This window comes from Nothoprocta perdicaria, unplaced genomic scaffold (assembly GCF_003342845.1).
Source record: "Nothoprocta perdicaria isolate Ctin4 unplaced genomic scaffold, notPer1 scaffold_171, whole genome shotgun sequence".
In the NCBI taxonomy this organism is placed as follows: domain Eukaryota; kingdom Metazoa; phylum Chordata; class Aves; order Tinamiformes; family Tinamidae; genus Nothoprocta; species Nothoprocta perdicaria.
Genome location: NW_020454883.1, coordinates 125202 through 149273, shown reverse-complemented (window position 1 = coordinate 149273; position 24072 = coordinate 125202). Strand labels below are relative to the sequence as shown.

General features: G+C 42.0%; 1 protein-coding gene and 1 long non-coding RNA gene across 2 annotated transcripts; both read left to right on the top strand.

Moving 5' to 3' along the window:
- Nucleotides 1–8896: 8896 nt before the first annotated feature.
- RSPH1 (radial spoke head component 1) lies at nucleotides 8897–11275 on the top strand (the record flags this gene model as incomplete). Its single annotated transcript, XM_026036162.1, has 7 exons — nucleotides 8897–8953; nucleotides 9119–9232; nucleotides 9333–9438; nucleotides 9861–9951; nucleotides 10190–10325; nucleotides 10612–10683; nucleotides 11123–11275. Coding segments are annotated over exons 1-7 (729 nt in total), but the record flags the coding sequence as incomplete, so codon positions are not given.
- A 23-nt stretch (nucleotides 11276–11298) lies between these two features.
- On the top strand, nucleotides 11299–11885 carry LOC112944693. Its single transcript, XR_003248816.1, has 2 exons — nucleotides 11299–11330; nucleotides 11784–11885. It is a non-coding gene; the product is annotated as an uncharacterized LOC112944693 (long non-coding RNA).
- Nucleotides 11886–24072: the final 12187 nt, after the last annotated feature.

Sequence of the window (24072 nt, the reverse complement as noted above, 5' to 3'; positions counted from 1 at the left end):
CAAACACCAGTGTGTTTCTTTACCACGGTATCCCTGCCCGAGCTGGTGGCGCAGGTGCATAACACGGCCCCTGGTTCACCTGTCTGGCATCAGCRACTTGCTAAAATGTTGTGTTTTATTGCATTTTTTTTTATTTAAGTYTCACTTTGTCTTGCCCCACCTGTGTGAGCAGGCCCCATGTTTCAGGCCCTCATACATGTGCTCCACTATGCAACAACAGCAACCAGGCTTTTCCTTCACATTCTATCAGTCAATAAACAAAATTTTTTTTTCCTGTGAAATAATATTTGCAGAATCAGGTTCTCGTCGTTACACAGGAGTGCTGCAAACGCAGAGAGGGGTTGCACAAATGGCTGATTTTAAGCTTGTCCCTGGCCGATGTTGATGCCTGCCCAGACTCACATCCTGCTAGCTGAGATTCGTAAATACCGAAGCAGAGGTTTTAAAGAAAACCTCCTATCTCCTTCCCAGATGCTATGAAATCGCTGCTTTGAAAGCTAATAGTCTTGATCATGATCCACCTTATCTTCTAAGTAGACAATTTCAGTTCACAGGTAAAAGGAGAAGCTCCTCAGCACCCAAAGGTCTGGCATTATCAAACTTCTACAGAACTATTGTGTGCTGTAAGACAAACTACACTTTCATCTCGTCTCGGGGAAAGTACGCTGCATAACTGCTTGTAACGGAACAGTCTTCTGACCTTTTTGAGTCCAAAAGAAAACCATCTGCTTTAACTCATCAGCTTGGCTAAAATGGCCAGTGTCCAGAATCAGGCTTAGCTGCTTCTTGCCCCTCGAGATGGGGCAGAAACAAGGAGGTTCCAGAGCTGCTTTAACCGTCCACATTTATCCCCCACTATGGCAGTGCATGAGCTGGATAAGGGAATTACTTCATGACTCTTTATTCTTCTGTATCATGGAAATGCTGTTAACTTACTAAGAGGGTTCTTGTTCCTTGAGGGGGAGAAAGATACCATGATAGAGATGAGGGTAACTACAGCCTGAGCAAAACACAAGTGCATATCAATGTTTATAATTTCTGCTGCATGACCCGTTTAGCAGAGGCAAAGATAGCAAATGTGCTTTGTTTGAATCACCCCGCTGCCTTTTTGCATTAGCAGCAGACGGCCCCAGGCACCATTTATTCTGACTGGTGCACACAAAAAAAATGAAGGTTTGCCTCTTCAGAGCAGAAAAGGTCAGACCCATCTCACTGCATTTGTTTGCATGCATAATTAGCCACCCCAAATTATCATGACAACTACTGTCATTATCCAGATCCTCAGATTTTCACATTTTATTTTGACTTGCTTATCTCTCTATATTCAGTTACAAGCCTCCTTTTTTTTTTCCCCAAAATGTGCAAGTCAAACAACCACAACAAACTGTTTGTTTTTTTTCCTGCTTAAAGTAGAAACCATGTCTCCCATTAAAATAAACCTCTGGCATCACTGCAGACTGCTGGCTGCCACATTTGGCACAGCTGCTCTTTCTGCTATGCTAGTGCTGGCCACCAGCGGCTAAAGCTGTCAGAAGCCAGCAAATAAGTAAGAACACGTATATACGGAATATATTTGAGTGATATTTGAGTGCACAGTGCTGTTTACGGCAGCAGAATGCTGGAGTAGAGCATCAAAGGGGAGCCAGAGGTCAGCCTGACATAAAAAGAGGTCTACAGCCAGGAGTTAACAGCTAACAAATAAAGCACAAACCCATTCTTTAAAATAACATATGTAATCCCAGACTTCACAGAGAGATTAAAAAGAACATCTCACCAGTTCCTGTTCAGGAAACACACAAGTAAAGGATATGGTTCACTTAACAGTTTTATTGATAGCCACAGTGGCAACAGCTGGGCCTTTTAAGTGTCTGGCAGCATTCATACTGGAGAAAATAAAAATGGTTTGTTCTTGTGTCCAAAACCAAACAGAAGTAAAGGTATAGGCATTAACAGATATTTTGTTGCACATCTGTTAATACCTCTTTTGGAGAATATAATCTGATTTACTAGGTGGAGAGGTCGATTTTATTTCCACTGAACAAGAGGTTGTGTGCTTAACTGCCCACGCCTTGACTTGGCAAAACACTTCAGAGTCAGTAATGTCAGCATAGCCTTTCCTTTGCTGAATACATGACGCTGACTGACTGAGATCTAAATGCAGATTAATGCATCCTTTACGTGATCAATGTACTTATTTTCCTTGCAGTAAATTGCAAGAGCATATTTTATGATTTATAATTGCATGGGTGGAAAAGACTAATCAATTTAGCTACTAAGTGATCTCTTTGTCTAGGTGAATAGAACAGTTAATAATTTTTTACATAATAACAGGTTATGAAATAGTATTTTACCGTATATAAATTGATACCTTCATAGATTTTATTGCCAGCAACTAGCACAATTCCCAGAACTGATATAATCATGGCTCTTAGTTGCCTTTATTAGTTTTACATGCTTTGTTTTCCCAACAGAGCATCTGGGATATTATATAAGCCTTTTACATCGATGCTGGGTGCAACACAAATAAAAACTGCCATCAAACTTTGGCAGAAAAAAAAAAATCTGAAGAGACTCTCCCCACCCAAAAAAAGGAAAAAAAAAAAAGAGACTGTAAGGATATATCTTTATTATCTTTATGGAGAGCAGTAGGCAGATGACAGGCYTGCTTTAGCCATACTCAGGAGTGGCTGGAGGGGAGGCAGCCCTAAAGCTGTACGTATGTATACGTGTAACACGGTATGTCCTGTCCGTTAAGGGGATTTTTTAGCTGTGGTACAGAGCTGCACTAATAGGACTACAGAGCTTCCAGACAGGTACTTTTGTCACATCKATCTTTCAGGAGAGCTGGTGAGGAACACCAGTGAGTGTTTCCAGAACAGGAGATCAGCAGGCAACACCTCTGTGCCAACAAAGCTGTCTCCCGACCAGATCAGGCCAGTACCTACCCAAGAACTGTAAAGAACTTTGGAAGAAAATCTGTAACAAATGGAATATGGAACAAGGACAGATATTTATATGACTTCAAAAAAGCTTTGAGAATAATGGTATTTGTTTAAACCCCACAGGTTGCCTATCAGGCTCCCATTCATTCAAAAAAATGAAATCAGCTTTGCTGATCATATTCTACTGTCATTCCTAAGGAGGTTTTCCAGAGGTGTGCAGAGCAGAACTGTTAAATCCTCTCATGTCTGATGAATGATTTGTGTAAGGAGCAGGTAGAGCCACGGTGGTGCCTCTTGGGCAAGAGCTACTGAAGGAAGTCCTGGGCAGAGCTACCGTATGTGACCTGTTGTAATACGCACCAGTGTCCCCTGTAGCTGAGATGCATTTTCGGTGGTTTGAGACCCAGATCAGCCCTCTCATACCTGCACACAGGAAAAAAAAAAGGTCAAGAAGTAGTGAGAATTCAGGATTAAATATATATATATATTTTTACAAGCTGCATTACTATAAATGGAGCCTGCAAAGCAACATATGGACCATCTTACCTTCCATCTGATTTCCTTTTACCAAAGCCTGGATAAGAACAGCGTGTACACTGTGGGAATGATATAAAGCAAACAGCAATAAACTATGTAGTCCCATGACTGATCGATCAGTCTGTCTGTCTGTTTGCATTGGCCTTGCACTGCAAGAGGATGAGAAAAACTCCTTTTTCTAAAGCTCTAATCATCCCTTAAAAAAACAAACAAAAAAAACACTGTTCATGGGAGTACCAACATTTTTATCATACAGAAATGACTAAGTATTCCAAGAATGGAACCAAAAAGCRTAAGGTTTAGTTTGAGGTTCTTGAAAGTTTCTCTCATTACTTTACCTTTGTTTTTATTCTTCCTAAATTGACGAAAAGAGAGGAGTAGAAATGCAAGAAAAGGCTACCGAAACAAATACTGAGAAGTAAGCAGATTAAAATAGATAGACTGGGAAAATTTATTTTTTTCCATACCTATGTGTATGGGCTTGAACACTTAAAGGTGCTGATAGGAGAAGAAAAGGCTGAGGCATTTTTTAATTCACCGAAAATTCTCCAGTCTATCAATGCTTGAAATAGAAATGAAACACCTGAGTAGTTATGAGTACCACAGTAAAAGGGAACACAACCCCGAATGGAGAGCATACACTGAAGCAACTGCACCTTGCAAGTCATAAATAAGATTAAGTATGTAGGTATCCAAGGTGACAGGGATGAGGAAGCAGCAAATTGGTCTCTTCTACCTCAATCTTTTCACTCTTCTGTTTTGAATTCACTCTGAGTTGCTACGTTGGGACTTCAGATATTCTGAACAGGCGGTGCTGCACTTTCTGTATGTCATTACAAATTATGCTTAAATAAAGAATCTTAGGTTTGAGTTTTATTTCTTTGCTTATTTAATGAAACAACAGCCATATAGAAAGAAAAGTAGAAAAAGGATAAACATAATATTGATGCTATTTTATTCTTTTACTGACCATAAGATTCTTTTTACCTCAGGAACAACACTGACTGTCATAAAAATCTTGAGAAAAGGCAACATTTAGGCAACAACTGCCTAAATGGAACAGACGTGACCCATCCCCATGGCACTTCAAGGGAAAGGAAAAACCTCTATGTAGAACAAACCTGGAAACTTTTCCCATATGTCCATAAATGGAGTGTGCTCTGTACTTTAAAATCAGCAGTAGCTCAGAGAAACTAGGCATAGGGTTTAACCACAACAGAGCACTACGGCCTGGGTATTTTGGAGGAGAAAAATGGAGGGTTACATTTAGCCAAGACGCAATGAAGCACCACCACTGTTTCAATTGTTCTCACATTTTTTTCCTTCCTAATCATCCAGGTTCCAGGGTATCCTAAAGTAACACGTGCTTGGGAAGGCAGTTCAGGAAAGAGTGTCTAGGAAGGTCATTCAGTTGTTTCTCTGTCTTGCTTATGAGCAAGGTAAGAGGTTACCTTCATTTGGCTTAAACGCATGCAGTTCAGCTCTTATCTTGCCTGTAAAGGACTTAAAACAGAGCTGTGCAGAGAGTTCCCATTTTGCAAGGGATTGAGACACCTCAGAATCTGGCCTCATTCAGAATGAGATAAAAAATACTAAATATATATAGAAATTGATGATAGTATATTAGATTTTGTTTGTTTCATTATGTTTCTCTGGCAATTCCAGATTATACTTAATTAGTATATGATGTTGACCATACAGTATGTGAGACTGTGGTTTTAGCTTGTATAATCTGAGAAAGGTGTAAATTAATACCTTGTTAAAAGAAACAAATTGTTGCTTGCATGTTTGATGCAGCCCAGAACAAAACAGTATTTCTCTCGAGTACCCAAGGACCTGCAAAATAAAACAAAGCAACTCAGTGAGTAATCATCTAGAAACATGTAACGTGAGGAAATCAACTTTGAGTCAAGGAAATTGCCTTGACTAATTTTCRTGGCAGAGTTTGCAAAGAAGACACCTGAGAGCCATGCCACTTGGTGAGTCAAGAAAAGCTGATTCAGAGGCATCCCCGCTGGCAGAAGGATGGGTGGCTGGGCAGGGAACTGGGACAGAGAGCTCCTGGAGGGTAGGAAAACCAAAGTRTGCCAAGGCTAAAGTGACAGTGTGAAACAAGCACATCACCTTTCTCACATCAGAAGTAAATGTAATGTGAGCGCCTCGCTGTATTTTTTAGCATCCGAATGCTGATTGCAGCTTAAGGTAAACAAATGGAGCTGCCCTTTCTAATGCTGATTGCACAACAGGCGTTTCCAAAGCTCAGTGAGTGCTGGGAGGAAAAAAAGCTCAGTGAGTTTTCTCCTACAAAACTTCTACCCTGTGCACTGGCCTCCCCTCTGCTAACACAGGGTAAAGTCCAAAGAGAGCCAGGGGCACAGCAGGCCTTAAAAGTGCATTCTGGCCATTCCCCAATACTCGCAGCTCAGTTCAAGGTGAGGATCTGGAAGCCAGGGCTGTCCTCCGCTGAACAACGAGGTCCCCTGCCTTGCAGCCCTTGGCTTCACTGCCTCCCTCCATCCTTGCCCGTTTGCAGGCCTCTCTGGGAGCAAGAGCTCTGAGGGCTGCTTCCCTGCAGTGCCCTCTCCCTTGGGAGCCTCTGCTCCATCAGCAGCCGGGCTTTCTCCGGGGCAGCTCCCAGCGGTGCCGGCTGCTGCCCCCTTCTGCCAGGGTGATGGTCGGTGCCTGCAGATGTTAACAGAGCCAGCAGTCAGAGCAGAGATGATAATTAGCACATTAGGCATCTTGCCATATGAAATCTACTTAACTTCCAATTAAGTAAATTATCAGTTTACAAAATCAGCAGGGCCTTAATAGTGTTTACAGTATTATGGTAATTTTTTGTTCTGACCGAAAAGAGGAAAGAACAAAAAAACAAGGGTGATATTACCCCACAGCTGGCAACTGCTTTCAGCAGTTACGCACTTAAGAGTTTACCTTTACTTTGATGTTGAAACACACCAGACAAAACACAACTGGAAAACTAGAAACTACAGAATGTATCTTCCTTGCCATTAACTATCTGCATTTGTATCAGCTATAGCTATCCTCACATGGCAGTCTCTTAGCATAGAAAACTTTAAATAATGCATCATTCATTTAGGTCAAACTGTGTGATCCTGGCATACAGGTGTTTGTGCCATTTCTAGGATTAGGGCAGTTGGAACTTTTATAGAGAAATAGTCTCTGGCTATTTCCCAAGAAAAGCAAACTGTTCCTCCCTCAGACCTCCTCCAGGACTCCAAAACAAGATACACTGCACTAACACTTAGTGATAATTAGAACAYGTTTGATAGCTTGTCATTGCTTCCTATTTGTGAGTGTCCTCTTGGTTATGTGACTGTACAAGCTAAAATACATATCCAGTTATTTGCCATYGGGTTTAACAAAGAGCACCTTTATATAAATCCCCGGCGTATTTCCCCCTGCACCTCTAGAGTCATGCAGTCCGCTTAGTATGCTACTCACAGCCTAAATCACCATTCTTTTCATAACGGGAGACACTACCTCCCTGCAGATAAAGGGATTTAGCCTCCTTTAGGTGCAGAAAGAAACTTATGCATCATCATGAGCCAAAGGGAAGCAACGGGCTTCGGGCAGGTGCACTCATATCGAGTTCTGCAGGAGCTCAGTGACCAGGGCAGCAGTCTGCATGCTCTGCAGTTACAGGCTAACTGCAGCTACAGCCATCCTGCAGATGACACCATCCCAAAACAGATGCTGGGAGGTTGCGTGAAAASAGAAATACACTTTTGAGTTAATAAATGCACATTCAGAGCTTCTTAATGCTCTGTCAGCTAACAAAATTCAACTCCAGCATTCTTTAGTATTTCCAGCAGTCTCAAATTAGTAACTGAGTGCTAACTTGGAAGCTAAAAGGGAGGCAGTTTATTAGATAAGAGCACAGTGATGTTTAGCAATATTTCTCTTCCTTTTTCATCTTTGCCAAATTTTAACAAATAAAGACAAATGTCACAAAAGTGACATATCCAAGTATTGGCTATTCAGATTGCTCCTATGAAAACTAACAAGGTTACCTGAAAGTATGGTGAATCTTTTTTATAAAGGTGACCTTGTTTTTCTTCTGAGCGGTGAAGTTTTGACCTAGGTGAAAAGGTGACATCCATCACATTTTCTAATCACTTGCCTTGTTATGAGACATAAACAAAAATGTGACATGAAATGCAAAAGAGGCCCTATGTTAAGAACTACCCAGCACCCCTGTCACTGTAATGGTCCAGTGCAATTTAAAAGAAAAATAATGTGGGAGAAAATTTGTTCTCCTGTCTCTTCATTTATACAGGAACACAGGATTTTTCAGGCCAGATCACATGCTTGTTTGATGACCTACAGTCATCATTACTTAACCTCTAGACGTGACTGGAAACAGAATGTTTCCCTGTTCTTAAGTTATGCCTTATGGGCAGTTGGGCAGTGTTTTACATTAAAAAAAAAAAAAAAAAAGAATTCTTCCTTGCTGATCATACTGAAACATGAAGCCTGCTTGCTAACAATCCTGTAATGCCCCAGATATGCAGGTGACAGCATATGTGCCTATATGGATGTATAGCAATGTGTTTTTTGATGATTGCTCGAATGCATTTCTGTTGTCCATGTCTAACTGCTCCACCATACAGTCAGGCTAACTTTGGAAATCCAACAGGATTTTGGCTATTAGAGCAGAATGTTATTGGTCTTCTGTCTTCAGTTTAAGAAGTGTGCTCAATTTCCAGCAGGATGCACGAGGCTGCTCAAGGAGAAAGTCTGGTCAGCTTAGCAAATGAACAAGACCAAGCAATATGCTGGCATTGTAAGATATAGGTAAGAGCCATGAACTGGAACTCTGGGATAACATTAACCTTGACAAGGTGAAAAAGGGAGCAAAAAGGAATAGATGGAGGGATCATTTTAAAATCTTAAATATTGTTTGGAGATGAACCAAAACTGCTGGGAACTCTCAAAAAGGAACGAAGGAAGCTCTGTTAACGCTCGAGCTTCAGGGGCCTCAAATCCCATCTCAAATGTCACAATGTCGTTTCATGGCACTTTTAGTACAGCACGGGAGGGAAAATAAAAGAAGAAAAAGGAGAAGAAAATGGATTGCTTTYTGGGAAAGCCTCTCTCGCCCACTCCTGGATGTCTACCAGTCCTGTGACCATGTGGGGCTTGTTGCACCGCCTTGGGCGAGAGTCTTTTGGGGAGCCAGTCCCCCACTGGGGCCCGTGCCCATGGAGGCCGTTACTTCGCCGTTACTTTTCCAGAAGTTTCCGCCGCGTGGCCGTTGCTCCCAGCACCGGGGACAGCAGCGCGCGGCGGTTGGGGAGGGTGGGGTGTATAAGGGGGGGGGGTGTTGCCATGGCGACGGCGCGCGCGGCCCCGCCCCCCGGTTGCCACGGCGACGGCCTGGCCCAGGCGGCGCCATGTCGGACCTGGGCTCGGAGGAGTCCGAGGAGTCGGAGGCCGCGGCCGACCTCGGGGTGCGCGGGGGCGGCGAGGGGCAGGGCAGGGGAGAGCCCGCACCCAGGGGGGCTGCGAGGGGAGCCTTGTCCCGAGGGATTCGCTCCCGAGAAGCCGCCCGTTCCCTCAGGCGGGATTGAGCCGTGCCTGCCCCTCCTAACCGCTCTCCTACCGTGTGCGAACAGGAGTACGAGGGCGAGCGCAACGCCGAGGGCGAGCGGCACGGGCGCGGCAAAGCGCGGCTCCCCAACGGCGACACCTACGACGGGGAGTACGAGCACGGCCTCCGGAACGGGCAGGTGGGGCGGCAGCCGTGTCCCTCCCTGCAGGCCCCTTTCCCGGGACCGTGCACCAGAGCGGGAGCTGCCACGGGCTTTACCTGCGCCTCGTGTGTTTCAGGGCACCTACAGGTTCACGAGCGGCGCTCGCTACGTTGGAGAGTACCGTCAGAACAAAAAACACGGCCAGGGCGTGTTTTTTTATCCAGACGGGTCAAAATATGAAGGTAAAACACAGAGAAGTAACTGAAGGGACACATCTATGCCCCCACTGCAATGCCAGGAGATAGTTATTTGGAGCGTGTATTRTTTTAAAAAGATAAATTTGCTGTGTAACTCTCTCCTGTCATTCCTTTTGTACTACAGGCTCTGCAAGAGGCATGGATTTATTTATGTAGATTTATTTACACAGATTTATTTGGATTTTATGAGAAATTTGGTATCTAGTAGCAGTTTATTCTTTTCATGCCCTCAAGTGGTGTATGCCAAGTCCTGAGTAATACTGAACATATCTACAAATCACTACAGTCTTGTATAAATTAGTGCAGAACTTAGCTAGAATCTTACATGATAACTGTACAACTGTTCATTACACTGCACAGTGAAATATATTGCATCTTTTTAATTCTTTTTTTAATTCTCATTTAAGGTGACTGGGTGGATGACCAGAGACATGGCTATGGARTTTACACCTATGCAAATGGAGACAGCTATACTGGAGACTGGTTTAATCACAATAGGTTTGTTTCATTCTTACAGTGAATTTTTCTCTTCACCCCGTGCCATTAAAATGCAAAGGTTATTTTCAAAGTCTGGCCTACTGTGTCAAACCAAGTGCAGTGGGAGGACCTTTACCCTCCTCCCAACATGAGTCACTTCAGTTACTTGAATCATACAGGTGTAAAATCCTAAGTACAACAGCATTCTCTACTCTTAATATTCATCAGTACAAAACAAAATTATTTCTTTTTTGCTCAGGCATGGGCAAGGAACGTACGTCTACAAAGAAAGTGGATCTAAGTATGTTGGTGGTTGGATAAATGGAAGCCAGGGAGGAGCAGCTGAACTTATCCACCTAAACCACCGTTTTCAGGGCATGTTTTTGAATGGATATGTAAGTGTGCTGGAAAATTCTATATTCATATGAACAATTATCATAATAATTGCCTTAAAGTGATCTCTTTCTGCTTAAAATAAGGCACAAGGCTTCCCATCTTYAGGACCTTTTCTTAAACACTAATCTAGTGGATGAAAGCTTCAGGACAGAACACAAAGTTTATCAGCAATCTTGCTTTCAAACTGTTACTAACCATTGTATGAATTTCACAGTAAAGCATATTTTATGTCTATGTGTTGAGAATGTACTAACTATAGTTTCATTACTTTGTTTCTTTGTGTAGCCTATAGGTCGAGGCAAGTATGTCTTTGACAGTGGATGTGAGCAGCACGGTGAATACATACACGCAGAGCAGGTAAAAGAAACAGTGCAAACTATACTGAACATTAAAGAACTTGGTAAATTAAGTGTACTCTCAAGTAATCTATAAAATGCCTTAAACTGAGTTGAAGTAAATCTAACCAGGGGGGTGGGGGGCAATGGGATAGAGATTCCTCCAATAGGCCCCTCACAGTCACTCTGTTTAACAGATAAACAAAATTTACCTCTAAGACAGAAAGCTGAAAGACTTTAGTCATTCCTCGTACTCCACCAGCTTCAGGGTTCTAAAGCACAGCTCTTCTTTTCCAAGATTTGCAGCTGCTGAAGTTGCTTCACTTGGCAGTGGTTTAAAAGGCTGTGTCATTATCGTTTTGGATCTGGGTAAAGAGCTTTTAGTACACAGAAACATCGTCTTAACCATCCCCTTACGCATCCCGTGGATGTGATTCTGGACTTTTTGAGCTGTCTTCTAGGCTAAAGAGGGGGAAGAAGAGGAGGAGGAACAGCCATTCTCTGCTCCACCCAAGTGGAAAGCAGCAGATATTACCAAAGTAACACTCTGGACACCCAGTGTGGAACAACCGCCTTCTCCCACGGAAACCTCACAAGCAGCAGCACCAGCAGAAGAAGGAACAGCAGAAGGAACAGCAGCAGCAGAGGAAGAAATGCCATCAAGTGCAGGTTTGCTCTGACGCACATCTGGAAATATACTTCAAACACTGTTCAAATATCACTTGAATCCATGTTACTCAGTCTTCATTTCTGGTGGTATAAGAGGCCTTTTAAATTTTTTTCCTCATCATCTACAAAACATTGGGKTTTTTTTTCTTTATAATTTACCAAATATTGAATATTAGGAACTTCCAAATGTTTTCATAAACTGCACAATATGTACCTATGTTTTAGCTAGCATAATAAGACACATCTCTCTCGGGAAGCGTGTGATTTGTTCTAGTCTATTTTATGGCCTGGTATGCAGACAGACAGATAAGCAGTTGCAGAAAAGCATTTCTCCCCAGAACTGCAGATTTAAAATCTAAGTTAGTAGTTGCTGCATAAAAGCAATGGTCAGTTGCAGATATGTAAAAATTTTCTTGCTTGAAGGAGACCTATTTCTAATTTCTCATGTTTCAGTCACTGATGAGTCAGTGGAAGGTGGGGATGATGAGCCTTCTCCTCACGAGGCATACAGTGGACCTTTGAGCGCAACAAAGGAGGCAGAAGAGGTAGAGGAAGAGGAAGAAAGCAGAGAAGAAGAAGAAAGCAAATATGATCAGGARGATCAAGGTAAGAAAAGAAGAAAGAGCAATCAGGTTGGTTTTGTGATGTGATGCATGCCAGTCAGCTGAAAACATGATACTGCTGAGAGGCTCACTGTTATGCTAAGGAGAGCATAAGAAGCTCCGCTTTTCATGCCACTCCTGTAAAAATAGCAGCTGGTTTTAAGTAGTCAAGTTTATACCTATTTAACTGTTTGGATAAATCACATTGTATCACATTGGTATCACGTTGTTGTGCAGCATTGTCTGCGCTTATAGTTGGCAGCTCACAGAACTGCTGTGACTCTGTAATCAACAAAACTGAGATAAGTGATTGCATTTCTGTGCAAAAAAATGAGAAAACAGATTTCAGAACCCAGTTAAAATGTGTAGCTTGCAGTTATTAAATGTTAATGTTTTTGCAAAGCTGCATAGTTGATGCTGAAAAATATCAGCTAATTTTCTCCATTTGTSATTAGTCCATATCATAATGAATCAAAGCAAAAACTGAGGTGAGAAAGACTATTATATGCTTTGAAAATACTTTAGACAGTTATCCTGAACATTTAGGGCAGCTCTTTGGATCCATGTAATTTACTTATTCTTTGCCCATCACCTCTGGACCATTTCTGCTTCAGGGCAGACTAGCCAGGTAGCTGGTCTAATGTGTTGAAGTAACACCTAACAGCATCCTAAGGCCCAGATGAAATCTCACAGSAATCTGAGGAGGGTTTCTGCAGAGTTCTGCTTTGAATGTAGTACAAGTTCATTGAGCCTGGTTTCTCCCAGATTGCTTTAGATTCAAATAAACAATTTTGAATGAACTTGATCGTAACATTTTCTAGGCTATTCCCATAAGCCAGTTCAGGAATTCCCCTTGGGTTTTGTTCTTCTGGAAGAAGASTTTGGACAAATCACGTGTGGAAGCATAGAAATGTGATAGATGTTCTAGAATCTCATTCTAACTCCTTAATTATGTTAAAAAAATAAAGACTCTTTATTTCTGGAATTAATGAGGCAACACATGTTCCTTTTATAGGTCTAGCAAAATCAAGTTATATTACAAGGAAATGACKATAAGAAAAAAAAAAAATGTGTTGTCCCATAACAATCACTTCTTTCCCCCCAACAGAATCAAAGGAAACAGAGGAGCTGGATACAACCACGGAGGGATAGAGAAAAAAAAAAAAAAAAGAATTTTCAGAGTAAACTCTGTGGTATGATAAACCTAAAAGATATTCTGAATAAAAATTTCTGTTGCTGTTCTGTGTGGAATATCTATTTCCAGCACTTATGATCTCAGAATATGCTGTTTTAAGACCACTTTCTTTATTCCATGTAGCAAGTTGTCAGTTGTTGAATTCAGAATGGGATTATTCTGGTTCTTTGAAGTTTCATGTATTCATGACAACATCCATGACATCCATATGTCCTTCCCGTTCAGGGGATCTCTGGCTTCATCATCCCATAAATCTCCTTTTCTTTCTGTAAGGTGTTATCACCACCCTCTACGGTACAACCTTAACTCTCCCCTCACCAGATTTGAAGATCTGTAGACAATGATGCTCTTACCTCACTTTGTTAAGTGGGTCCCATCTCTTACTGCTACTCCAAGATGACCTGTTACGATAGAAATCAAAAAAATGCATACAGCAGCAGCAAATGGGTTGTTACCTCTTGGGACTAGGTCAACTCTTACTTCATCCTTTCCCATGCAGGAGGGCATCAAGATCACTCCATGGACTCCCATGTCCTTTGCCCCCTCAAGGCCTGTAGTCACTCTTGCTTTGCTGCAGGTTTCCTTTAGCAAAATCTTGATGATGAGCAAATAGTAATGGTTGGAGATCAAGATCATCTTTGGTCATCCCTCCATCAGCCAAGCCCTATTGCTTGACCACAAAGCAGCAAGTGTCTTACAGCATCATGCCTGGTCAGCAGATGGGTGCCTCCTCAGCAGGAGACATCAGGACACTGCCACTCATTGCTTCTTCTAGGTGTGGATGCTCAGGTCATGTTCAACTGGTCCAGAGGGCCTCCTTAATTGCACCTATCCCCTTCCCRCCTGTCAGGACCCAGCACCAAATCTGTGCTCAGGCCTGAGCTTGGAGAAGGAACCCTTCCTTCTCCTGCTGCCAGGAGTCACAGGCTTCCASTGGCCTCCCTCAGGTTACCCCACCCCATCCACCATTCCTGGTCAGAGCACATGGGCTGTCCTCTTTGCAGCGCCCCTGCAGGAGCTCTGCCAACCTCCCACACACTCCACTAAGAGACACAGCCCACTCACGTCCTCCTCCAGGCTCTTCACCTAGCCACACAGCCCGAGGTCATGCACASCTCATGCAAGGAGGCCACCATCACCTGCAGCTGCAGGCACGGGCACCCTGCTCAAGCCCCTTTCCACACACCAGGGCCATGCTGGAGTCCCACTCAGTGTCACAGATGAGGCCCAGCAGCCCATCACCCTGCTGGGGCACAAGCCCACAGTAGCTGAAGCAGAGCTTCACTGCCACCCTACTCTCCCCTCAAGACTTATCTGCTTTATTCCCACTTTCCAGCTAATTAGTTTCCCTAGCAACTCATTGAACAGCAGGCAGTCAACAATTAAACACGCAGGACCTTTTTAATCAAGAACTCGTTAATCAAGAAACAGCTAGCAAGTGGTACTAGTTGCAGAAGCCTCCAGAAGCTATTGGGATTAACAGGCATTGCATAAATAATTTAGGAAGTTGGAAGCATGGAGGAAGGTAGAGCTACATAAGATATTGCACAAGCACTATGYTCCATGGGTGGTCTTTTCTGTTATTCTGCAAGTGAATAAAGCTGCTACAAAGCAGTTTTTCTACTATTTTTTTACYGCTTTTAAGCTATTAAACACTAGCTTGATTGTTTGTAAGCACATGTGTCAGACTTTTAACTGGTATTTTGATATTGTTGGAGTATTAGTATGGATGATGATGGGCCAGGACCTGAAGTAGTAAGTTACCAGCCTGTAGCAGCTTGCTTTCGAAGTAAAATGACTGGCTTGGCCCTCATGGGGTAAAAGACATTGAATGAATATTGCTAGAACATGACCTGTATTATTTTTATTCTTTGTCTCAGAACAAAAAATCTATACTAAAATTTTATTTCAGCAGAAAAGCAGGAAATATTTTAACAAGTTCCTTTTCTTTATAACTCAACATTTTTGGAAAGATACCCCCAGAAGTGTGAAAGTTATTGATAAATATTGATTAGCAGGAAGTAGTGATAAGGAAACAAAATATATGAAATAAAGAGAGTTTATTAATTCTCCTGGCAATTTTTCTGCTATTAGAAATGTTATGAGAAATATTGTCAAGAAAATTCCTACATGATCTTTTCCTTCCTAACTTACGTGTCATTTTGTTTGTAATTTTTTGTCACAGCAGTGTGACTTCTGTGAGCCCTTTTCAAAGTGGTKGTTTGTTTTTTATTTACTGAACATCTTTTCCTTATTTCTTTGGTTAATGGAAGTACTGCATTTCAATATTATTGTAACTAGATCAAAGTAAACTTGGGTTTACTTTAAGAGTTTTATCTTTTAATGAAACCCTACAAATCATTATTTTATCTGCATGTTTTAATATATTRCACTACAAATTCTGCTGTAAATTTCAGAAATATCTGCACATCATATTTTTCCCTACCAACTTTCATTTTTATGATAGTCTTCAGTTCAAGCTAAGTTAATTCTTCACTAATACATGAAATTACCTTTTTCCCCTGCAGCAGCCAGTGCTTTTTATTAGTACAGGAGTGGCCTCTAGTGGCGTGTCTATGAAAAATGTATCCTGCRTGGAACGCAATCAAGCATTGCAAAAGGCTAAGGCCTTTTGAAAGTCTAATATACTACAAAGTGTTCCTGAAAAGATGGTTCACTCCTTCAGGAAAATGCCAATGATTTTGTTAGCAGAGCATCCTATTTCACTCTAAGAGCTTGAAATACCTTAAGGCTAAATTGTAAGCTGGTTAATAGTAGTAAATTGTAAGCTGGTTAATAGTAGTACCTACATACCCTATTTTGAAGAGAGAGGAAACTCCCTTGAAAGCTTGCTTTGCTAAGGTGTGCTAAGCCCCTCTCCCTCATCTCCCTCTTCACTTTTCAGTAGTAGGAAAAGACCATTTTCAACAGTATTAGATCACTCAAGTTTGAGACGATTTCCTAAATAATGTATTAAGTGCTCAATACTGAGATGCTCTGTTGAACTTAAGACTTTGGATCTTTCCTTCCAGCTTTTCATCCTGAGATTATCACCCTGAATGTCAAAGGCAGCACAAGTGCTCTCTAAAAATATTAGATCATTTAAACTATACTTATTTAATAATGATTTAGCTGCCTAGTCTTATGCCTATAAACCTGTGAACTATAAAACAATATGAGTAAGTTTGAGGTCAGGACTCAGTAATAGTCATCAAAGTATGAAGTTGTTTATGAAAAAAAAGATGTTGAGAGTTCATCTGTACTCCACAAATTAGGAAATGCCATCATATTTGACTTTCAGAGCTGCTTCTTCCCCAAAGAGACTAATCTTTGCAGAGCTGGCAAGGAGGTTGGTCATAAGAATTTATTGGACATAAAGGAAGCTCAAGTCCTCTCACACCAAGGAGATCTTGCAGTGTACCTATTTCTACCTCAAAGTGCAAGTATGTCTCAGAGACGAACTATTTTACATTCACAGATTATAAAGGAAATAAGACCTATTTGACCTGTCATCAAAAGCATTCCTTTACCTCTTCAGTCCTGCTGAGGAAATTTAAACCATTTTCTACAGCACTGTCATCTATTAYTGTCAGCAAGGGCAATTATGGGGTCCTGCGCTTGGGAAGGAATAACCCCAGACACCAGAGCAGAGTAGGGGTTGACCTGCTGGAGTGCAGCTCCACAGAGAGGAATTTGGGAGTCCTGGTGGACACCAAGTTAACCATGAGGCAGCAGCGTGCTCAGTGTGGCCAAGAAGGCCAATGGGATCCTGGCTGCATCAGGAGGATGTTGCCAGCAGGTCAAGGGAGGGAATCCTGCCCCTCTACTCAGCTCTGGTGAGGCCGCACCTGGAGTACTGTGTGCAGTTCTGGGCTCCCCAGTATAAGAGGGATGTGGAGCTTCTAGAGAGGGTCCAGCGGAGAGCAACTAAGATGATTAAGGAACTAAAGCATCTATTGTATGAGGAAAGACTAAGCAAAATGGACCTATTTAGCCTGGAGAAGGTTGAGAGAGGATCTGATCAATATATATGAATACCTGAAGGAAGAATGCAGGGAGGATGAGGCCAAACTCTTCTCAGTGGTGCCAGTGACAGGACAAAGGACAATGGATCCAAGTTGAAACACAAGAAGTTCAATCTGCATGTGAGGAAGAGCTTCTTTCCTGTGAGGGTGCCAGAGCCCTGGCACAGGCTGCCCAGGGAGGCTGTGGAGTCTCCTTCTCTGGAGATCTTCCAAACCCGCCTGGATGCCGCCCTGTGCCCCGTGCTCTGGGTGTCCCTGCTGGAGCAGGGGGTTGGACTACATGATCTCTAGAGGTCCCTTCCAACTGCAGCCAGTCTGTGATTCTGTGATTCTCTGATCTATGCATGCAAGATGCAGGAAAAATTCCTTTTGATCTGCCAGATTTTATGCATTCTCACTTTCTTCAAGTTTGAGGGACTACAACGGGATACCTTGTAGTACCTAGAACATTTTCTCCTTCTAAAGAAAAGTTCTACATGTAGTGGAACATGAATGAATATCTTTTCCAGGAGGATTGTGCTGGAAGAATTCCAACAGATTGTCTTCTTACTGCCCCTTTAGAGGCCAATACATTTTTTTATATGGTAGAAAGTAGTTTTTTTTTTTTTTTAATGGACTGTGTACTTTTCTAAAGTGTTCAGCTTGCGATCCTTGCCTTTTTTTAGTTCATAAATAAGGCAAATAATGTCAGAAATCAAGTGTTAGGGGAAGAAAATGGGTTAAGGAGACATGAAATTGCTTTTGCCATTGATTTAACAACTTCCCTATGTACTTATTCTGAATGAAGACATCCCCTTGATAGGGTGTGTGGGGACAGCAAAAAGCTTATCTGTAATGTACTTCTTTCAGAGATGTGAAAAGACTAGACTCCGTAAAGGAATGCAGGCAACACACTTGCCTGTGCTCTGTGCTCACTCACGTGTTCAGCCAGCACGGAGGGAATGCTCTGCAGATGACAGCTCAAGATCCCAAAGCTGGGACACGTCACCACAGTGCTGTAGCTGAGGTAGTAAGCGCCATTATTTGCGAAGGTTAAATATCATTGTAGTCCTTTGCTGGTCTGGTGGGAGCACAAGTATCTCTGCTTGAAGTGCTGCTGAGCAGTGCAGGCARCTAAAGAGAGGAGCTACAGCACAGAAGTAGGTGTTGCTGCTCTTCTGCAGCGCTGAGACACACAGGCAACCTTGCATGAGAGCACAGCCTGCAAAGCCTTAAGTTCTACTGGGTACATAAAGCTGGAAATACAGCCATAAAATAGATTTGCATGTACATTCCTTATTCCTCTGTCTGAAATAAACACCTTGGCTCCATTCATGAAGGAAAGCAATTGTTTATGATCCATTTGCCAACTCCACATAATCACAGAGATATTTTCTTTGAATACTTTCACAAACGACTCTTTAGAGGTTTTTTAAATAGCACAGTTGCTCTCCTATGCTGTATTAGTTTCTGAAAAATCCTTAAGTACAGTGATATACCATATGACTTTAAGCACCATGCTATATAATAAATTAACGACATCCTGAGATGATCATGGGACCATAAAACTTGCTTTTTACATATATCTCACTTGCTTTCTTTGAAAGATTGATGTTTGGGAAAGATTCTTTTGAGTAAGGTGGAACTAGAGAATAGCATATATTGCATATAGTTTCTATTTTGTGCGTTATTTAATCAGCTTCCTAGCCCACAAGTGACAGGAAAAACCTGTCAGAACTCCTGGGAAATGATGAATCAGTATCAAACAAATTTAGGAACAAATAAGTTTTAAAGACCTTGCTCCCTCTTGGTACAGAAACAGTTATTGCATTTTATATATRTTCTGCCAATACTATATTAATGATTTTTCATGAACAGATTGCAACACAAATACCAGATRTGAATTAAAAAGCGTATTAATAGTGGTAGCATCTCTTACAATTTTCTTCCCCTCCCTGTCAGTGGTATCCAAATATCAAAATGTTATGGATTTAATCCCTGATCTTCCAAAAACTTAATTATACAAATAGTTCTGTTAAGAAAGAGTCAAGTTAAATGCTTCTAGCATTGTGGTTTTATTTTATTCTTTGCATCCTTACGGGCAGAAAATGCTTTTTTTGTTTGTTTGTGGGATTTTTTTTCACAATTTATCTCTAAAGAAATAGGTATAGGGAGTTTCTGCCCAGATAGGCAAAAACAACTTCACATTACTAGAAGTTCCTAAGAGAACTGGGTGCTCCGTTGGAAAAGTCAGCACAGGATACCAGGCTAATACTTTTCCTGGGGTTTCCCACTGCAGGCAGCCTCATGACAGCAAAGCTCTCGTGGGCCACTGCTGCCACTTACTCATARTTTCTTTCTCCTCCAACTGAAGAGAGGGCAGAGAAAAAGTTAGCTATGGAACCTGGGTCTTTCTCACAGCGGTGGTTCAGGATGGATCTTGACTATGGAACCCAATCTCTACAGGATACGTGGGATCAGACTCAGTAGAGCTGTCACTTTTCTCTTCCCTAGACACATGTGGAGAGAAATGTGTCCTCCTCACATAAGAAGCCAGGGATCCAGTCTTTACAATGGCTTTTTAATGCTTTGCCAACTTGTCACATGGGGTCAGGTAGTACCTGTCACCAGCAAGGTCCCTGCTACCCTATTTAGGCTTAGCTTTCTTCTTAGCTGGGGACCCAGGTTTGATGGCTGGCTTTTGCTAAAAAACAAAGTGGCCAACTTCTGAATTAAAAGACGATATTGATGGTTGATTCCCTTTTGGGGAGTACAAAGACTTAGGTGAAAAGACTTAAAAGCTCAGAAACAGATTGGCAGGATCCCAAAGAGTTTACATGAGATACTGCAGTTTCAGAGATGGGGAAGTGGCTTTGCAGGTGCTTTCAGAAGCAGGGTCAGTGGGGTTTCTAGCTGATACCATCCCACTTGCAGAAGTGGAAGAGAAGAGARGGACAGTAGTTTTCTGCTGCCATGTGACACTGAAGTCACCTTAGAATACAACAGGCTGCCAGGACTTTCCTTTTAGTGGCGGCTCATGGAAAAGGGGAGGCTGTAAGTCCCTGCAAGTAGGGGTAATGTGCAAGGTGAAGTGGGGAAACAGCAAAGAACATCTATCCAAGCCTTGCTGCAGAACTACTGCTCAACTTCACCCAGTAAGTGCCTTGGTGTTTTGATTATAGGCCAGTATATTCCTGGAGAGTAAAGAAACTGAGCACGGTCCTAAACCAGGGGTTTGATCCAACAGCCCAGAAARCCTTCAGGCTTCTCTCTACGAATTTCATGGGAGGTATCAGAACTGCACAGGAAAAAAGGACTGTAAAATTCAATGATTCACTAAGTCCTTCCTATACAGTACAATGTTTGGCTTGTTCAAAGCTTTCATGCTGTTCTCAGGCTCAAAGAGAAATTAACATTTTAATTTTCAATCACCCAGAAAGAAGTTTTGAAAGACCATGAAGAAGCTGTAAAAGATSCAGACTGGATCTACACACCCTTCTGTACTCAGGAAAAGCTGTCGCATTTCCTATTGTTACACAGCATTTTAACAGCAAAGCTCCCAGTAGACAGCCAGAAATCTGCCTGACTGTTTTACTGTTGATTCAAAACTGAGCAAAATGAAGGGAAAAAATACTACTGTTCTGAGTCAGAATAAAATCACATTAGTTTTGCATCAGTATCAGTGCACAAGGGATAAGGGATAAGGCTTTTGGAAAATCAGGAACAAAGCAGCCTCTGTCTTTCTCATTCCCCTCTCCCCCACTCCCATTTCTCTTTTTCTCTTGGTTATCGGAAGAAATGTACTCCTATGTCTTTTCAAAAGGTTTTGTCTAAAAGTATTTCCAAACATTATTAAATTTCTAAGTTTTCCTCCTTTCAAAGAMTATGAGAGGAATGACTAGTGCAATATTCTTCATTCTTTTTCAAACCATAACTGTTGCTTCCCCCCCACAATCACTCTAGATCAGATTTATGTAAGTAATTTTATCTTTGTTTTCCCACAAGGTGTCACCATAGGTTATTCTCATGTCATACAGCCTTTGTCAAAATAATTCATCCTTCTCATTTTCTAAGATTAAGCAAACATTCATACTCTCTAGGTACTACTAAAATGATCTATTAATGTGCATAACTTAGAGAAGCTTTCCTCTGTCTGCAATGAAATCAATTCAACTGAAGAAAATTAAAATGGGAAGTCTTTTGTTGCTGTATAAAAATGAAGTTGTATAAAAATGAAGAAATTGGAAAAGAATTTCCTTTTCTTCTGTTTACTACAGAAGCAAGTTAAAACTCTTCAGAGACAATCTCTTCATTTCACCTGTGYTTGGCAATTTGTTTCAGATTATGAGCAATGTGGAAATTCTCTTTCTCCTGTTAAATACTCTTTTTTACAGCTAATAACGCTTGAGTTCTGGATACAATTTCCCAGTTGATTTTGCCAAGTGGTTCTTGGATGGTGAGCCCATGCTCAACTGGAGTTCCAGAAAAAATKAAAGTGGTGTCCGAGTGGAGGAGCTTGTCCTTGCCCTTTTGTTAAAAAGACTGGCACCCAGTTTCAATTGCTTCCTCCCTGGGTGGGTTGTTCTTTCTGTTCAATTAACTTGGGCAACAGGAACAGATCAGTCGTTAAGAATTAAAGCATTTTGTAACTAAACATTTCTCCTCACCTGTTCAGCACTGCAGTGCCTGCACTGGAAAGCACCGTAAGAGAAATATTTAAGTCCTCYGAGTCTCTTTGCCACATTCAGAGAAGTTTATTTCATTGCATTCACTGAAGTACTGATTTTAAATTAATTTGAGTGCTTCTGTATCAAAAAAAAAAACAAACGAATAACATTGTGTAATTTTGGTTTAAGTGTCTTAGCAGTCTTCATAAGAAGCATATTTTTTGGCAAATAATCTTCTTTATATTCTGCTAGTTCTTTTAGTGCCAGGAATGGAGAAACTGGTTGAAACCTTCTCACAGGTCCCCGTGATGAAGGTCCTACCAGATGGAGAGGCGCTTCCCCCAAGTGTGGCCACCTGCTCTTGGCGCCTGCCCACTGGGCCGGGCTGCTGGCAGTTGGTAGCAGCTTCGTGGATGATGACACTGCCAGGTTTAGAGGTACATTGGCCCTTAGTCACATTATTTCTACCGGCCAACAGGAGTAAAAAGAGAAGAGTTCCATTTATTTCATTGCTATGTTGTGCACTGTGGGACAGCTTGGGAAAGCTGTTTAAAGGAACAGTAAAATGCTGTTTACATTTATTTATTTATTTATTTTTGGAATAGAACTACATGGAAAAATATTTTAGCACTTACCAGATGAAGTGAGAGATTTTATTTTGTGTTTCGTTTTGTTATTTTAAAGGTAAGTCATATTTCTTACCCAAACAGGTATTTACAGCATAATTAATATAAAGGATATTATGAAATAAAAGCTTCTTAATTGAAAATAGGCAGAGAAAAGTTTCTTATGAGACCACTTGAAAATTTACTTCAGTAAATAAATGATCAGTCTCCTAAATGGCTCTGGGCTTTCCCACACTTGGAGGAAGTTTCCTCCCTTAGTGCCAAGTTTGTGCCCTGTTAGGCAGGCACCCTGCCTAAGGAGGAGAAAATAGGTGCCATCTCTGTGGTGCCATCTACTGTGCCATCTACTGTGTGCAGTTCTGGGCTCCCCAGTACAAGAGGGACGTGGAGCTTCTCGAGAGGGTCCAGAGAAGAGCAACCAAGATGATTAAGGGAATGGAACATCTCTCGTACGAGGAGAGACTGAGTGAGCTGGGCCTGTTTTCTCTGGAGAAGAGAAGGCTGAGAGGGGATATGATTGACATGTATAAGTTCAGGAAGGGAGAATGCAGGGAGGAAGGGGACAAGCTGTTCTCATTGGTGGCTAGCAATTGGACGAGGGGTAATGGCCATAAGCTGGAGCACAGGAAGTTCCGTCTCCAGATGAGGAGGAACTTCTTTCCTGTGAGGGTGACAGAGCCCTGGCACAGGCTGCCCAGGGAGGTTGTGCAGTCTCCTTCTCTGGAGATCTTCCCAACCCGCCTGGGTGCCGGCCTGTGCCACATGCTCTAGGTGTGCCTGTTTGAGCAGGAAGGTTGGACTAGATGATCTCTAGAGGTCCCTTCCAACCTTGAATATTCTGTGATTCTGTGATCTCCTTCTCTGCATCTTGTCCAGCTCCCTTCCCAGGTGGGCAGCGTTTCCTGCTCCAGGTCCCTATCCATAGATGCTTATCCCCAGGACAAGCTTGGTGTGGACATCTGCTCATCACTTCCTCCCATCGGTTTCTGACTGAAGAGTTCCTCTCCTGGACCAGAAGATAAATTTGTCTTTCACTCTGAAAATATGGTGCTGTTAGAAAAGCAACAGCCCAGGCAGCTTGGCCATAGCTGGAAAGTCAGAGCGAGCTCTTTCTGATACGAGTGCAATAGGAAGCCTCTGCACCAGCAGATAAGGACACTTATCAGAGGATCCTCAACCCTGAAGAACGCTAGATGGGCTCTKCAGCTGATGGCATGCTAGATGGGCTCTGAGGTTGATGTCATGCATGCAGAGGCTTACCAAGAAACAACGGGGACATGAAGGCTGAAAATACAAATCTTGTCAGTCATGTTAAGAGRGAAAGGGAAACCTCAATATTTTCCTTTCATGTCAACAAATGCTTGTGCTTTCTCAGGGGTAGTCATCTGAGAAGATCATTTATAAAGGAAATCCGAGCCAGTGGAAAGGCAAGTTCCTGTTTGCTTATAAGATTTTGGGGCCATGTTTCCTTGACTAAAAAAAGGAACCAAGAAAAGAGTCTTTCAAGTGAACTATCCTSATGGATGTCACCATTTGTATAATTTGGTAGAGAACAACACAAGCAAAGCTGTTTTCCCTCAAGTGCCGTCTCAGGAAACATTCGGCTGTTAGAGTAGCTCATGCTGGGTTTCGTCACCAGTACAACTTA